The following is a 17500-nucleotide window of genomic DNA, read 5'->3' as shown; positions in this document are numbered from 1 at the left end:
TTCTCTATACACAGCGTTGTTTTGCGAGCAAATACATCGCTCTGCTTTTGTGTGGCTAAACGATGCCACATGCAAGATTCTGCTCACGAATTGTTCTTTTCCGTTGGTCTTGCAAGGTTTGCATAAGCTTTTACGGGGATTCGATGGTTAAGCCTGGTTTTGTCCGCTGCAAGTTCTTTGAAAGAGTCATCCGGAGAGCCGTTTTGTGTAAAGAATGCGGTGAGTAAAGTCTATTCTGTTTAGTGTCAGTCGGGTGGAGGTTCAGGCAGTTGGAAGAATGTCGCAATGGGGGATAATGAGGTAAGAGTTATCGGAAGTAATCTGTAATTAATAACACACTTGGTGGCCGCTGTAGTAAACATTAAACAGCACTGCTGCGTACTGTGCAGAATGGGATTTAGATATATTTTTTGTTTGTTTTGAAAATCAAATTTGTGTGTTGACACTGGTGTCAATTATGAAATTATTTCTACGAGGAATGTTGGTAGGTATAGATAGAACACTGGATTTTCTTTATTTGAGCCATGTGTGACGTCAGAAACTAAAACCCACCTTTAACCTCGGTACTGCAAAAGAGTGCATATTTGTGTGCGTTAAGTCTTACAAAAATAAGGCATTAATAACAAAACTAGCTCCATTCAAAAATGGTATTTGTATTTTTGACCAAAACTATGATGTGTGACACAGATCTCAACGGGCTGGGCCGCTATTGCGCGGGGCCGCTATTGCGCGAATCTAACCCTAACCCTAACCCTAATTCTAACCCTAACCCTAAAGATTCACGCAATAGCGGCCCCGCGCAATAGCGGCCCCGCACAATAGCGGGCCGACCCCATCTCAACAGTAATTGTTCTCCTCGTCTGCTATCGCGGTCTCGAAAAACAACGTCTGTCTCGATGTGTGCAAAATGTCATATGTTGGTCAAAAATACAAACAACGTTTGTTGTTTAGGTTTAACAATGTTCTCATTTCATGTAAAAACCCAGATAGATTTGCAGTGGTGTGTATGATTCGGTTAAAGGAACGTATTTTGAAGAGCGAGTGAGAATGTGAAAAAGAGGAAAGACGTTGACAGTGTTATTTTGCTCCAGATTTTTAAACATTCAAAACTCAAGACTTGAGACTCAAAATGTAACTGTCCTTATAAAATCAGGGAACATTGACATGCGGTGTCGGGCGGTTATTCGTTGATTGATGTTGTTGACAAGGTGCTATTGCCTTGTCTCGCACCACACGCCTGCCTCGCTGCACCAAAGCTGTGTGCACCGTGTCCACATAGAGCGATGGAATGAAGGGAAGAGCTGGAGCACTGTTTGACGAATTCCACCCAGTGTGTGTGTGTGTGTGTGACGGGGCGCAAAACGACTCGACCCTCGGCCAATATTTCATACAGACCGCGATATCCTCGCACAAAAAGGCGCATACCGGATGGCACAATATGCACACATCATGTCACACATCGGACAGAGAAATATGCAGGGGAGGGTGGATGGGAGTGTGTGTGTGTGTGTGTGTGTGTGTGTAAGTGAGTGAGTGTGGAGAAGAAGTAAAAGAACACAAAAGGGAAGGGGGGGAGGGGGGACGGTTGGGGAAAGGAGGAAGAGGATTGCAAAAACAAAGAGAAATCGGCATGATATGGCGAGCAAAGAAGACGGATGGAGAGGAAAAGGAAGGGGGGGAGAGGAAAAGATGAACGATAAGCAAAGAAGAAGAAAAAGAAGGGAGAGGAAAAGGAAGTAAGGAGAAGGAAAAAAAAGGGGGGGGGGGGGCGGCGGAGATTAAAAAAAAAAGCATGATATGGCGAGTAAAGACAAAGGAGGAGAAGGAGAAAAAGAAGGAAGAGAAGGAGAAGGAAGAGGAAAGGTTAAACAAAAGAAAAAGAAGGGGAAAAGAAAGAAAAGAAATATGTATGATATGGCAAGCAAAAAGAAGAAAACCAATGGGGGGGGGGGGGGGGGGTAGAGATGGAAAAGAGCTTGTATCAAGTGCCGGTCAATCGGAGTACCCTAATCCACCTTTTGCCTTTACCACCAGTAAGGCCAAAGGACCGACCGGTACTTTGACACAAGCACCTGTGGGTCAAAGTGTGGGATGGGTAGTGTGACTGTCACCTTTGTCAGCTGGTTGCATGTTTGACTGGGACACCCATTGTCTTTGTCGCTCTCCTCAAGTATGCTGCGTGTGGAGGGGGGGGGGGGGGTTGTTTTGATTGAGAGAGGCAAGACATGGGACTCCTCCGTCGAAATGGGTCGGGGGCAGTTTAGTGAGACTGGGGACGGAAAAAAGGATAATTTTGACAGAGAAGCCAGCGGTTTGGGGAGCGGTGTATTGGTGAAAAAAATGGGGACAGACTGGGTTGACGGAACGGTGTGTGTGTGTGTGTGTGTGTGTGTGTGTTTGCTCAAATAAAGACACACAGGCCAAACAGACACAGCCACGAACATGTTTGTGCTCGCGCGTACATAAACGCACACACACGCGCGCGCCAGAAACTGAGGGTAGGCCAGAAACTGAGAGGGTAGGGAGAGGACGGTTGTGTCCGTGTTTTTCAGTTCTGTCCCTATCAGTCACACACACACACACACAAAACACACACTCATGGGAGAGAGAGACAGAAGGAGAGATAGACAGAGGGGGGAGGCACAGAGAGAAAACGAGACTAGGTACACCAATGCCAATGTGTCAATGTTATCCTCTCCACACGTCTGTGATCAAACATCAAAAAGCTGTCTGTTTTGTGCTGCCCATGTCCTCGTCCTCCCCCTCCCCCTTCCCCCTCCAGCAATTGTTTCTTGTGCATGTCGTGTGATTCCTAATTGCATGAGACCCGAGTGGTTTCTTGTGTCGAACACTGCCTCCAGTTGTGCATTCCTTCTTCAGCCCAGCTAGCTCACTTTCTCACACCAGCTCGCATTCTTGACACATTTTGTCCGATGTCGGTATGTGTCCCATAGTTACGACAGGAAATGGAATGAATAGGTTATTTTGATATGTTGGTTTGCGGGGCCATTCATAACTTGAGAGAGCTAGGGAAATTGAAATGCTGACAGAAAATAGTTGAATGGAAATTGCTCATGCTCTTTTCAATGTGTTTTTCACAACTTGGATTCTTCTCTTTTCTTCTTCGATCATGGGATGAAACCCTCAATGGATTTTAAGTGTTGCCGTTTTTACCCCGCCATTTAGTTAGCCATGCGCCGCTTTCTGGGGAGGATTCTTCTCTCTGACTCTCAGTGTGTTTGTCTGCATGCACCTGTGTGTTTCTTCCTTCTCTCCACATTTGTTTTCAAGCTCAGAAGACTGTCGGAGACGACAAGGATTGTTCTCACAAAACTGTAAGATGTTGCACCTTGTTCAGCTCGTCAACCACCAAAATCCGCGGTGTTTTTCACACTCTCCACATCTTGCTTTCACATCCCTGTTTTCTCTCTGTCTTTTCACAGGCATCAGTGACAGAATGCCAGGCAGTAGCCGCTGCAGCCTCAACCACAGCGGTTGCCATACCACGACCTCCCACGCCCAGTCCACTATCTCTCCCTCCCGGAGACGACCTTGAAGAGGAGTCGGAGAACGTCAGCATGGAGTTGGAGAAGCTCCGGCGGGAGCTGACGACTGCCTTGGAGAAGCAGGGAGTCAGGGCGGAGTCCATCCTGAAAGGGCTGGGATGCTTGAAAGATGCTGAGCAGGTTGGTGATTGTAGATTTTTTAAATTTTATATGATTTTTAGGAGGGAGGGGGGGGTGGGGATGTTCTTTGCCTCCATACCCCCCCCCCCCCCCCTCTCTGTTCTCTGCCAACCCCATATTCCCAACCATCCCCTCCCCCCCCACCCCACCCCACCCCACCCCTGTGCCTCCTGGTTTATATTCTGCCCATGACTTCTAGGCCATACTCTGATGGTTGACAGAGTTGATGCTGAGATGTCTCAGAATTTGTCATTTGGTACAGGAGACAGTGACAAAAGGTCAGGTGTCATGTCTACTGTCCCGAATGACACACGATTGCTGACATTTCACCATTGCCAACAGAATAAACAAAAAAGAAATAGGTAGAAAATGAATGTGAAAACTGACTTTAATTGTTGATCAATATTTTCTATACCATTAACAAATAATCTACTTACACATAGCTGTTTGGCAAATGTATGTTGCATGGGACACACTGACATGAAAGTGGAAGTGTTTTTCCCTCCAGAGAAACTACATATCAAGTTACACTTTTTGTGCTCTTCCATTCCAGTTGGCAATCAATTGTTAACGCATGTTATTAGAAAAAATAGAACGAAAACAGATGAGATAGATTGAAAAATGTACTGGTGATGTCATTTGGGACATACTGACATGAAAACGTCACCTTTTGTCATTGTCTCATAGACAGCTATTGCATGTAGAAAAAAAGTCTAAATTTTATCAATATTTTGTCTAAATCTTGTAGTGATGTGTTCAGTTCAGATCTGCATACAATGTACTTGAATTTTGATTTTTTTTTGCAATAGAGTAAGTGGGAGTTATGTGGAATTGATCTCCTGGCACCTCGGAGAATAAAAAGCATTGAATAAAATAAAATCATCAAATAAACAAGGCCACAAATCTATGTACGACTTTGGAAAATCATGTCAGTGTTAATGAACATGTGTCCTCCAGTTGTAATCTGCCCAAACCCTGTCCACTGCCGCTAAGCAGTGACTGCATTAATTTGTAGCACCCCGTCTGTCTTGATAATTGCATTCAGTGAATACATTAGCTTGTTTCGTGCCCGCCTTGCAAGGTCCAGTGACTTGGTCATTAGGCGGTCAAGATGGGGAAGATAGGCCTACATTTACGAGCATCATTGAAAGTATTTTGACTAATGCGACTGAAATGTGGCTGGCCCCAGGGTGTTTTGTTCAGCCATGCGGAAAATCTGTTATCATGACGTGGGTGTGTTCCATGAGGCAGAAGAATTCAGTCACCGAAGTGAAGCAAAACTTACGAGTTTTACTAGAAGATTTAGGATTAAAGCAGAACAATGGTGACTGCGTGTAAGGGCGAGAAATAATAAGACCAAACAATACTGTACTGATTGTTTGACGAAACAGGTGAGTACAGTATTATTTGGTCTTATGATTTAGGATTAGTTTTAAGTTAAATGTGTGCAAAGACACATTTTTTTTCCCCTCTACATGAGGTGCATAACTTGATAATGACATGTCCAGGGGGAAAAACAGAATGTGAATGTTATACATTTTGACAAGAACTGTTGTTTCAAGGTGTCAGTGTACGTATTCTGAATGAACATGCAGTTGTTTAATTACTAAATTAGTGAAGCTACACTGCTAGAAATGGCTCGTCAGTCTCTAAGAAAGAAGAACGGTGTGCTTGAGATACAGGTTAGTACCAACCAACAAAACAAATAATTGTGTTTGTAACCAATGTGATTCATCTTATTGTGACTTTTTCAGCATCCTTGCTTCACGAATGAACCTCATTCATGTGTACTTGCCTTTTCTGAGCCTGTTGAGTTGGTCTGTTGTGTGTCAGTGTTATTGAACCAGTGTTCTTCACATGCAGGCCTCAGTCTTCGGTCATAATCACACATACTTTTCTTTTTCGATTAGATGCATTAATCTGACCCCATGCTGGTTGAATGTCCAATAGTTTTAACACACCGGATGTCTTTTTTGACACAATTGGTTTTTTTATCAGGACATTTTGACTGATAGATATTTTGAATCCACGTCCAACTGGCGCCTATTGTCTTCTGTGTCTGGGAACAACACTGTCACTGAGCTGAGACCAGTCATAGAAATAAGCTTGATATTAAGTCGGGTACTTCATTTGAGTTTATAGACCAAGTGACAACAGATGGTGACACCTTTAGAGGGCTTGGGGAGGTTCCACTGTATAAGACCTATAAAAAAAAAAGTGTTTCCAGTTATTCTTCTTCTTCGTTCATGGGTACTCCCACGATCTGTTACGTTTCTACCCCACCATTCAGGCAGCCATAGGCCGCTTTGGGTGGAAGCATGCTTGATATTTTTGTGTTTCTATAACCCATCGACATGGAATACAGGATCTTGGTCTTGTGCTTACATGTACACACGAAGGGGTCTGCACACAAATCTCCCCCCTTAACCCATCAGGCGCGGTCGGGATTGGAACCCGCGACTTTCCTTGTGGGAGGCCGGCGTTTTATCCAATAGGCCACTGCGCCCGTCAAAACCCAGTTACCGGACCTGCCATTGTTGTTACCACTGTACTTTAACTGGTGTGTGTTTGAACTCGCTGTGAACAGAAAGTGGCCAGCATGGAGCGCATGGCGATGGAGCTGCAGAAGAAAGTCATCATGCTGCAGCAGGAGCGTGACCGGCTGGAGGAACAGCTCATGCGAGGCGCCCCCATCTCCATCACCTCTGAGATGGAACGTCGCCAGAACCTCGAGCTCAAAGTGGGTTTTGGTTTTCTTACTGTTCATATTTTTTGTTTTGTATTTTCTGGGGCCAGAACCTGCAGCTCAAAGTAGGTTTTGGTTTCCTACCTGCAAATTTTTTCTTTCTGGAGCCAGGACTGTTGATTGTACAGTGTAAACCCCCCCCCCCCCCCCCCCCCCCCCCCCATTTAAGGCTTCCCCCATTTTTGACTCACATGCGAAGCAAAAGTGAGTCTATGTACTCAGCCGAGTCGTCCATTCGTCCGTCCCCCCCGTCGGTCCGGACGTCCGTCCGTCCGTCCGGAAAACTTTAACGTTGGATATTTCTTGGACACTATTCAGTCTATCAGTACCAAATTTGGCAAGATGGTGTATGATGACAAGGCCCCAAAAAACATACATAGCATCTTGACCTTGCTTCAAGGTCAAGGTCGCAGGGGCCATAAATGTTGTCTAAAAAACAGCTATTTTTCCCATTTTTGACTCACATGCGAAGCAAAAGTGAGTCTATGTACTCACCCGAGTCGTCCGTCCGTCCGTCCGTCCGGACGTCCGTCCGGAAAACTTTAACGTTGGATGTTTCTTGGACACTATTCAGTCTATCAGTACCAAATTTGGCAAGATGGTGTATGATGACAAGGCCCCAAAAAACATACATAGCATCTTGACCTTGCTTCAAGGTCAAGGTCGCAGGGGCCATAAATGTTGCCTAAAAAACAGCTATTTTTTACATTTTTCCCATTTTCTCTGAAGTTTTTGAGATTGAATACCTCACCTATATATGATATATAGGGCAAAGTAAGCCCCATCTTTTGATACCAGTTTGGTTTACCTTGCTTCAAGGTCAAGTTCACAGGAGCTCTTCAAAGTTGGATTGTATACATATTTTGAAGTGACCTTGACCCTGAACTATGGAAGATAACTGTTTCAAACTTAAAAATTATGTGGGGCACATGTTATGCTTTCATCATGAGACACATTTGGTCACATATGATCAAGGTCAAGGTCACTTTGACCCTTATGAAATGTGACCAAAATAAGGTAGTGAACCACTAAAAGTGACCATATCTCATGGTAGAAAGAGCCAATAAGCACCATTGTACTTCCTATGTCTTGAATTAACAGCTTTGTGTTGCATGACCTTGGATGACCTTGACCTTGGGTCAAGGTCACATGTATTTTGGTAGGAAAAATGTGTAAAGCAGTTCTTAGTGTATGATGTCATTGCTAGGTTTAGTTATTTGACCTTGACCCTGAAGGTCAAGGTCATGTAAAGGTCAAGGTCAAGCATGTGAGTCGTATGGGCTTTTTAAGACCTTGATTTGTCAGAGTTTTTGTTCCTAGACTCTGTAAATTTACTCCCATTTCAAGACTCCCTCCTTGTTACATTTAGTCAAGTTTTGACTAAATGTTTTAACATAGACGGGGAATCGAGACGAGGGTCGTGGTACATGGTGTATGTGTGTGCGTGTGTGTGTGTGTGTGTCTCTGTGTGTGTGTAGAGCGATTCAGACTAAACTACTGGGCCGATCTTATGAAATTTGACATGAGAGTTCCTGGGTATGATATCCCCGGACGTTTTTTTCATTTTTTCGATAAATACCTTTGATGACGTCATATCCGGCTTTTTGTAAAAGTTGAGGCGGCACTGTCACACCCTCATTTTTCAATTAAATTGTTTGAAATTTTGGCAAAGCAATCTTCGACGAAGGCCGGGGTTTGGTATTGCATTTCAGCTTGGTGGCTTAAAAACTAATGAGTGAGTTTGGTCATTAAAAATCGGAAACTTGTAATTAAAATTTGTTTTTTATTAAACGATCCAAAAACAATTTCATCTTATTCTTCGTCATTTTCTGATTCCAAAAACATATACATATGTTATATTTGGATTAAAAACAAGCTCTGAAAATTAAAAATATAAAAATTATGATCAAAATTAAATTTCCGAAATCGTTTTAAAAACTATTTCATCTTATTCCTTGTCGGTTCCTGATTCCAAAAACATATAGATATGATATGTTTGGATTAAAAACACGCTCAGAAAGTTAAAACGAAGAGAGGTACAGTAAAGCGTGCTATGAAGCACAGCGCAACCGCTACCGCGCCAAACAGGCTCGTCACTTTCACTGCCTTTTGCACTAGCGGCGGACTACGTTCAGTTTCATTCTGTGAGTTCCACAGCTTGGCTAAATGTAGTAATTTCGCCTTACGCGACTTGTTAAGACCTTGATTTGTCCGAGTTTTTGTTCATAAACTCTACCAATTTACCCCCATTTCAAGACTCACTCCTTTTTAAGACCTAGTGTTCACAGATTTGTGCAGGTCTTAAGGGGGGGGGGGGGGGGGGGGTTCCACTGTACTGTTGTCTGACGGGCTATGTGGGGTAGCTGCTTGGTTTGGTTCGTATGTGTGTTTCTGTAACTTTGGTGGCAGGGAAGGGGGAGGTTTGTTAGGGGGGGAATTTAAATTATGTGGAAAAGGAAAAAACAGGATAGAATTTCCAAGAATCTTTTGTCCAATTGCCAAGAATCTTTTAATCATAGTTTCTGTGTATATCTGTCACTGTCCAGAATATTCTCGTTCACTCCATGCACTGATGCTGATTGCTTTACAGGAGGAGATAACTAGGCTGACTGAAGCGGGGGAAGAATCCCGCTCAGAGAACTCTCGACTGATTAAACAGTTAGAAGAGAGTGAAAACCTTTGCTTTTCGCTCACAGAGCAGCTCAAAGAGTTTATACAGGTTGCTCAGCCTTCTGGGCAAAAAGAGCTGCTTCCTGGCTCCGATCCTGTGGATTGCAACAAAACAGATCTACAAAAGGCAGGCAAAGAAGAAGATGAGGAAGATGATGAATATGAAGACGCCAAGAGCACCTTGATGCATGAAGAAAAGTGGACACAAACAGAGAAGGCAGAAGAGACCGGAATTGTCGAGAAAAAGAGGAAGAAACTAGAAAAGGAGCAAGCAGACAAGCAAACGCTTCTGGAGATGGAGTCGTTACGAGAGCAGCTAAAGAAGCTGGAAGCGGAGAACCTTGAATTAACGGAGCAGGTGAAGAAGGCTCGGCATGGGACACCAGAATCCTCGTCATCAGACGAAGAAGACTCGGTGCAGCACAAACCCAAGCGCAAAGTCCAAACCCTGGAGCGTCAACTTCAGGTCCTTCACTCGGAGAACTTGCGACTGGCAGACAAGCTGGGCGGCTATTCCCCGCGAAGCCAGCAGGACTCGGACGAAATCATCGAAAGGATTGTGGAGCTGGAAGACTTTTGCACTGAGCTCCAAGATCACGTGCGAGAGGCTGAAGGTCACGAGCGCCAGACCAGAGAGAAGTTACGTCTGGCTGAACAGACCATCAATGAGCTGGAGCTGAGCGAGGCCCAGTACCGTGACAGATGCGACGAGTTGTCGCGCTTGGAGCGAGAGACCAAGAAGCAGCTAAACAGCTTGCAGACCACTGGCAGAGAACTAAGGGAGATCATTATGGACAGGGATATCGTGGAGCAGGCCTTGCGCGAGAAGGTATTTCCCCCTGAATGGTGTTGAAATCTTGAGTTTTTGCTGCCTGCCAGCCTGCCGCACATCACAGAGTTTTTAACAGCACTTGTTTTTTGAAGTTCTCTGACTTTGCTGTTGTTTTTGCAATGATTTTAGTAGTGTTTCACTGGCAGTCTAAAATAGTGAAAAATTGCATGGAGTCAATTTAACCTATATGTCGTTTTGTCCTTTAAAAACTTTGTTTGATAAACGCATGCTGTTACTGTTGCTACGGTAAGCTGTAGTTGACTTTTTTATGTGTTAGTATCAGGTAAGTAATTGAGATTTGTTTGCTCTCTAATGTTTGTTCCAGGTTTTGTGTGTTTGCACAACTTAACCATATTTTTTTCAGATTTGTGTTTTACCTTTTTGATATGGAGAAGCATGTGTTTATTTTCTATTGTTCTTATTTGTCATTTTCCGATCATGAAACGTGTGTGTGTGTGTGTGTGTGTGCGTGTGTGTGTGTGTGTGTGTGTGTGTGAGAAAGACAGTCAGAGAGAGCATGATTAAAGTGCATGTCAGGTACTACTGCAGCAGATCATTTGATAATGTGAAGAATTTTGCAAGTACATGACCCCATTTCGGCCACTGTTTTAATTTCTGTGTGTGACTTAAGATACATGCTGACGCTAGTATTATTTTCATTCCGAAAAAATGTAAAGTCAATGTTAAAACAGTCAAGTACCACTGCGCTAAATATTTGGGAAAGGTATAAGGTGCATAAAACTCTTCGAATCTGATGCAATGATTTGATTTTTCATAATTATTTTAGCAGTAGACAGACAAGAGTGAAGATACAAATGTGCATGCAGTCAATAAAGTGTTGGCCTGAAACAGTTTTCAAGAAAAAGTGATAAAAGCGAAAGACTTAAACTGTTGTATCAGATACACAAAATATAACTACATAAACATTTTATTTTATTTTTTTAAACGAACAAGAAAGGTGAGACAGAGAAAAAAATAAGCTTAAGGGAAGAATAATCCCAGTGATCTTGATTGGTTAGAATTAAGTAATTGAAAGATCAGGCCTTCCTTTTATATTTTATTGGCACAAAGTAGGTAGTTTTACATTGCATGAAATATGAAACTAGATTTTCCAGTTTCTTAAAGCAGCTACTGCATGGAATTCTCTACGGAAGCTTTCCTCTTTGCATGAAATTGTAAGAAGAAAAACAAGTTAAGTTTACTATCACAGATGTCTAAAAAGTACCAGAAATAAAAATATATTTGTAGTGAGTTAACAGCAGCAGTGCATGATGAATGGTTTTCACTAACGATTCTCACTTGTGATGAAGTCAACCAAAGGAGTCTATCGAATTCCAAGGTATATTTCAGTAACGCCACTGCATGTCAAGTGCAGAAAGCAGTAGGCAGAGACTAATAACATGGAAGAGTAGACTTGACAGTAAGAATGCTTCTCCTTAGATGTGATATAGAACATGGAATCCACTGGAGATGAAGGACCTCTCTTGAAATATGACAAAGCTGAAGGTAGAAGTTATTTTTTGTACCCCCCGCGGGTTAGGGGGAAGAATTTACCCGATGCTCCTCAGCATGTGGAAAGAGGCGACCAACGCATTCTGTTTCTCCTTTTACCCTTGTTAAGTGTTTCTTGTATAGAATATAGTCAATTTTTGTAAAGATTTTAGTCAAGCAGTATGTAAGAAATGTTAAGTCCTTTGTACTGGAAACTTGCATTCTCCCAGTAAGGTCATACATTGTACTACGTTGCAAGCCCCTGGAGCAAATTTTTGATTAGTGCTTTTGTGAACAAGAAGCAATTGACAAGTGGCTCTATCCCATCTCCCCCCTTTCCCCGTCGCGATATAACCTTCGTGGTTGAAAACGACGTTAAACACCAAATAAAGAAAGAAAGTTATTTTTTGTAATAGCTTCTTCTTATTTCATGTGCATATTTTCACCAACCATCATGAATGTCAATGTCTTGATTTAGGCTAGGAACAACAGGTTTTGGGTCTTGAAGAACCGTGCTTTGATAGAGTTTCACTAAGCAGTGTTTATATAGTATAATTCAAACACTTGCTCATTAGCTACTGAATTTATACTGTGAGCCATCACTAAGAAATAGAAATGTTAGTGTTAACGCCATCACTTAGAAATCATTAAATTGCAGGTGTTAATGCTATCACTTAGAAATCATTATACTGCTGGTGTTAATGCTATCACTTAGAAATCCTTATACTGCTGGTGTTAATGCTATCATTATGAAATCATTATGCTGCTAATGTTATAGCCATCGTTAAGAAATCATTATACTGCTGGTGTCTAAGCCATGACTAGAAAATCATTATACTGCTGGTGTCTAAGCCATGACAAGGAAATCATTATACTGCTGGTGTCTAAGCCATGACAAGAAAATCATTACATGTATACTGCTGGTGTCTAAGCCATGACAAGGAAATCATTATACTGCTGGTGTCTAAGCCATGACTAGGAAATCATTATACTGCTGGTGTCAAAGCCATGACTAGGAAATCATTATACTGCTGGTGTCAAAGCCATGACAAGGAAATCATTATACTGCTGGTGTCTAAGCCATGACTAGAAAATCAATATATTGCAGGTGTTAATACCATCGCTAAAAAATCATTCCTCTTCCTTCAGGTGGAGTTCCTGGAGAAGGTGGAAGCCCAGTCCTCCCAGCATATCGCTGAGCTGGAAGCCCTGGAGAAATCCCTCAGAGAGCAGCTCCAGTCCCGCGACAGCCCCACCAACGGCGCGGACCACCCCATCCCGGTCTGGAAGGATAAGCTGGCAGCTGCCGAGCGGGAGATCCAGCACTTGCGGGAACGTAACAACGAGCTGGAGGAGAACGAGGAGATCCTGCGGGAAAACTGGCGGCGCGTGGCGGATGAAGACTCGAACCGCATCTCTTCTCTGGAGCAGAAGATTCACATCCTGGACGGCATCAACCAGGACCTGAAGTCCAAGCTGTCTGAGGCTGACGACTTTGTGGTCATCAACGCCGGGCCTTCCCAGGGTTCCCTGGCCGAGGAGCTGTCAGCTTCGTCCCCGGCGTCCAAGGCCAGGCCGCTCGGCGAAAATCCCTTATCTGATGAAGACTCCGGCGATGAGGCTCCTAAGAAGGAGGTGAGCTTTTAGGCAATTACCGTGCGAGGTTCACTGTCCCACTGAGTGAATATCAAAGGGTTGCGCTTCTTTAAGTATGTGACATCGCTCACATTTAGCCAGCTCTCTTTGAGGTTCACAGTCTCACTGAATGAATCTCAAAGCGTCTCTCTTCTTATAAGCCCCGTACAGGGTTCTCGAACTCACTGAGTGACTTTCAAATGGTCGCTCTTTTTTCAGTATATGGGGTCACTTCCATGGGTTTATTTCGGGACTATGCCTTGCTTTGTTGTACACAGTTGTCCATTTATTTATTGTACCAATTGTTTAGAGTGAGCTGTGCCACTTGTTGTCATTGATAAAAGAAATACACACCCATGTAAATTGATAAATGTTTAATTAATGGTGGCTTTGGTCCTGAGTAATGGTGGTTAGAGGGTGTTGAGGGAGGGTTGGTGTGGTTGCAGCTCAAAAACAGGTTTTCTTCGTGTCACTTCTTGATGTATAACAATTGCCAGCAAACAGCTGCATACTTTTCAGAACTCAAAAACTTATCACCTTCTGTTTCATCTTTATTAACCTCAGCCTTGGTCGATAAAGATGAAACAGAAGACGCTATGCTACCTTCGGACCGACAAAAAAGCTGGTCTGACAACAAGCCACCAAACATCTTTTATTGAAATAAACAAGCGATTATGAATCATAGGTCTACAAGTGAAGCCAAATCTGACACAGTCATGTGTGTTTGTGCACATGTTCACGCTGAAGGCAAATCTGACATAGACGTGTGTGTGTGTGTGTGCAGGTGTTTACACTGAAGGCAAATCTGACATAGACATGTGTGTGTGACGCTGAAGGCAAATCTGACATAGACGTGTGTGTGTGTGTGCAGGTGTTCACACTGAAGGCAAATCTGACGTAGACATGTGTGTGTGTGTGTGCAGGTGTTCACACTGAAGGCAAATCTGACGTAGACATGTGTGTGTGTGTGTGCAGGTGTTCACACTGAAGGCAAATCTGACGTATACATGTGTGTGTGTGTGCAGGTGTTCACACTGAAGGCAAATCTGACGTATATGTGTGTGTGTGTGCAGGTGTTCACACTGAAGGCAAATCTGACGTAGATGTGTGTGTGTGTGTGTGTGTGCAGTTGTTCACACTGAAGCGCCAGCTGAGCTACGTGAAGGAGGAGAAGAACACCAAGATCGCCAACCTGCAGGAGCGCGTGGCCAAGATGAAGGAGAACGAGATCAAGCTGAGCGAGACGCTGGCCGAGATGGAGATGACGGAGAGAGAGCTGAGGGCCAAGCTGGCTCTCTATGAGTGCTCAGAGGTAAGCCAGCGCACGTGTGTGTTTGCAGTGCTAGCTGTGAAAAGATATAGAACCAGCACACACAAAAGTGGCTTTGTAACTTAGCTCATAAAGGCCAACATCTTTTAGCTCATAAAGGCCAACGTCGGCTGGCTCGACAGATGTAGCTCTGTTTTCTTGTGTCTGGACTGCTGTGGCTGACAATGTGAGTGTCTTCTTTTAACAAAAATTAAACTCTCCATTAACTGACATTTGTGTTGTTTTAATTGAAGTCTTTGCATGCACTGTCTCACCAAGTCGTGTTCTACCTGTTTGACCAGGTGACGGTGGAGAAGATGCTCAAGTACCAGGACAAGATCCACGAGCTGCGCACGTCCCAGGAGTCCCTGCTGGACCAGCTGGAGACCATGGAGTCCCAGGAAGAGACGCTGCAGGAGCGGCTGGAGGAGACCGAGAGGCGCCTCAAGGGGAAAATTGTTACGTTGGAGGTCAGTCTTACTTTGTACGGTGGTTGGTCTAGTGGTAAGGCGTCCGCCCCGTGATCGGGAGGTCGTGGGTTCGAACCCCGGCCGGGTCATATCTAAGACTTTAAAATTGGCAATCTAGTGGCTGCTCCGCCTGGCGTCTGGCATTATGGAGTTAGTGCTAGGACTGGTTGGTCCGGTGTCAGAATAATGTGACTGGGTGAGACATGAAGCATGTGCTGCGACTTCTTTCTTGTGTGTGGCGCACGTTATATGTCAAAGCAGCACCGCCCTGATATGGCCCTTCGTGGTCGGCTGGGCGTTAAGCAAACAAAACAAAAAAACACTTTTAAGACCTTAAAAAATCTGAGATAATCAGGTCCTAAAAGGGAGGTAGTCTTAAGTTAAGGGTAGGCATTTCAAGGGGAAAATCGTTACGTTGGAAGTCAGTGTAACAGTCGAACCCCCCTTCAAAAATTCTAATAAAATGGGGACTTAAAAGAGAGGGAGTCTTACAAGGGATGGTAATTTGCAGAGGTTATGAACATACAATCTGAGAAAAAAAGGTTTTAAAAAGGAGGGAGGAGACGGAGAGGCGCCTCAATGAGAAAATCGCTAGTTGGAGGTCAGTGTTACTTTGTACTGTTGCTACTGAAGGCTAGTGTAAATAGAGCCACCGCTGTCCCTGTGAAACACTGACGACGAATTCCGAAAATAACTCTGTCGGGTTTGTATGGGTTGTAAAAGAGTGACTACTCTTGTTTTTAGTGAGGCAAGCTGTCTACACATGCTCCTTGTCCATGTGTTTTGGACACACCCCTCGCTAGTGGCTGGCCTACAATGTGGGAAAGTTTGAATCATTAAAAGCAAGAGTATTCTTGGGATGATCTTTCATGCTTGGCAGAGAATAAAACTAGTGGGAAACATTAGGTAGAAGGAACCTCTTACCCGCTTACTAAGATGATGGTCGTTAATGTGTGAAAGTAAGGAGTCAAATCGGTGTAAGAAGACTTAACCTGTTGCCACAGATATTAGTATGAGGTGATGCCATTCCTATGAAAGTCCGAGTCATTAAGAAGTTCTTATTTGTGATTTGCAGGTTGAGATGAAAACGCTCAAGCAGAAGGAACACAAAGGCAACGCCCGGATACGAGAGCTGGAAAAACACGAGGAGGAACTGATGGAGAAGACGAAGAAACAGGCCGACAAGGAGAACGGGCTGTACGTGCGCATCTCGGGCCTCATGGACCAGGTCAAGGAGCACAAGACCAAGATCTCTGACATGGAGAAAAAGCTGGCGGAGAAAGACGAGCGGTGTCGCAAGGTGGCGTCCCTGGAGACCAAATTCCTCCAGATCGAGGGAGCGTACAGGGAAAAAGTCACCGCGCTGGAGTCCAGCCTTACGGAGGCCCAGTCCTCGCAGGCAGAACAGGACAGGCAGTACGAAGAGGCCGTCATGTCCCTCGGGGAGCAGGTGGCCCACATGGAAGCGTCGCTGGAAGCCAAGGAAAAAGAACATAGCCAGAGAGTCGCCATCCTCGATGAAACGTTCGCTGAGAAGGAAAAAGACTTCAACCGCAAGACATCTGCCCTGGAGAGCAGCCTGGCAGAGAGGGACAGAACTATCGCCAACCACGACAAGGAGCTGTCTGACAAAGACGCCTCCATGTCTCAGCTGGAGAGAGAGTTGAGCGAAAAGGACGCTAGCATTTCTGAGCTGGAGAGAGCATTGAGCGAAAAGAAGGCCAGCATATCTGAGCTGGAGAAAGAGTTGAGCGAAAAAGACACCAGCATTTCTGAGCTGGAGAGAGAGTTGAGCGAGAAGAACACCAGCGTTTCTGAGCTGGAGAGAGAGCTGAGCGAGAGAGACGCCAAGATCAGTGAGCTTGACCGTGTGATGAGCAGTAGGGACGCAGAAGGTAGTGAGCTTGAGAAAAATCTGAGCGCAAAGGACAGCAGAATCAGCGAACTTGAGAGAGATCTGAGTGAAAAAGCTTCGCAGATAAGTGTGCTGGAGAAAAGCTTGAGTGAAAAAGATTTACATGTTAGCAAGCTTGAAAAGGATCTGAGTGAAAGAGTCGCGCAGATCGGTGTGGTGGAGAAAAAGTTGAGTGACAAAGATTCACATGTTAGCAAGCTTGAAAAGGATCTGAGTGAGAGAGAATCTCGGGTGAGTGACATGGAGAAAGAGTTGAGCGAACAGCAGACAAGTGTGAGTGATTTAGAGAGAACGCTGAAAGAAAAAGTGTCTTTTATCAGTGAGCTGGAAACGAAGCTGAGCAAGATGGAATCTCACATTTCTGAAGCGGAACAAGATCTGACCGAGTTTAACCTCATGAAAGAGAAGTTTGGCGAAAAGGACAATCGCATCGGTGAACTGGAAGAAGATCTGAGGAAGAAAGCATCACAAATCAGTGAACTGGAACAAAATCTCGGTGAAAAAATGTCACAGATTAGCCAGCAGGAAAAAGACATGGAAGAGAAGGATTCTCAGATTTGCCAGCTTGAGAAGGAGGTGAGTGAGAAGCGTTCACACCTTGCTCAGCTAGAGGAAGACGTGTTGACAAAAGACAAAGGCTTGTGTGAAGTCGACAATAAACTCAGCGACAGAGATTCTCGCATCAGTCGTCTTGAAACACAGGCGAGGGACAAAGATTCACATGTGCAAGATCTTGAGGCTCAGTT

General features: G+C 44.2%; 1 protein-coding gene across 1 annotated transcript in view; it reads left to right on the top strand.

Moving 5' to 3' along the window:
* LOC138983199 (putative leucine-rich repeat-containing protein DDB_G0290503) overlaps window positions 1-17500 on the top strand; it is an 87559-nt gene that overhangs the window by 68790 nt on the left and 1269 nt on the right. Inside the window, exons 11-17 of the mRNA XM_070356610.1 lie at window positions 3444-3686; window positions 6274-6426; window positions 9023-9931; window positions 12575-13060; window positions 14190-14372; window positions 14672-14839; window positions 15915-17497. Of these exons, the coding sequence (XP_070212711.1) occupies window positions 3444-3686; window positions 6274-6426; window positions 9023-9931; window positions 12575-13060; window positions 14190-14372; window positions 14672-14839; window positions 15915-17497 (3725 nt within the window). The remainder of the gene's footprint in view (window positions 1-3443; window positions 3687-6273; window positions 6427-9022; window positions 9932-12574; window positions 13061-14189; window positions 14373-14671; window positions 14840-15914; window positions 17498-17500) is intronic.

This window comes from Littorina saxatilis, linkage group LG12 (assembly GCF_037325665.1).
Source record: "Littorina saxatilis isolate snail1 linkage group LG12, US_GU_Lsax_2.0, whole genome shotgun sequence".
NCBI lineage: Eukaryota > Metazoa > Mollusca > Gastropoda > Littorinimorpha > Littorinidae > Littorina > Littorina saxatilis.
This window is presented reverse-complemented; position numbering and strand designations above follow the sequence as displayed.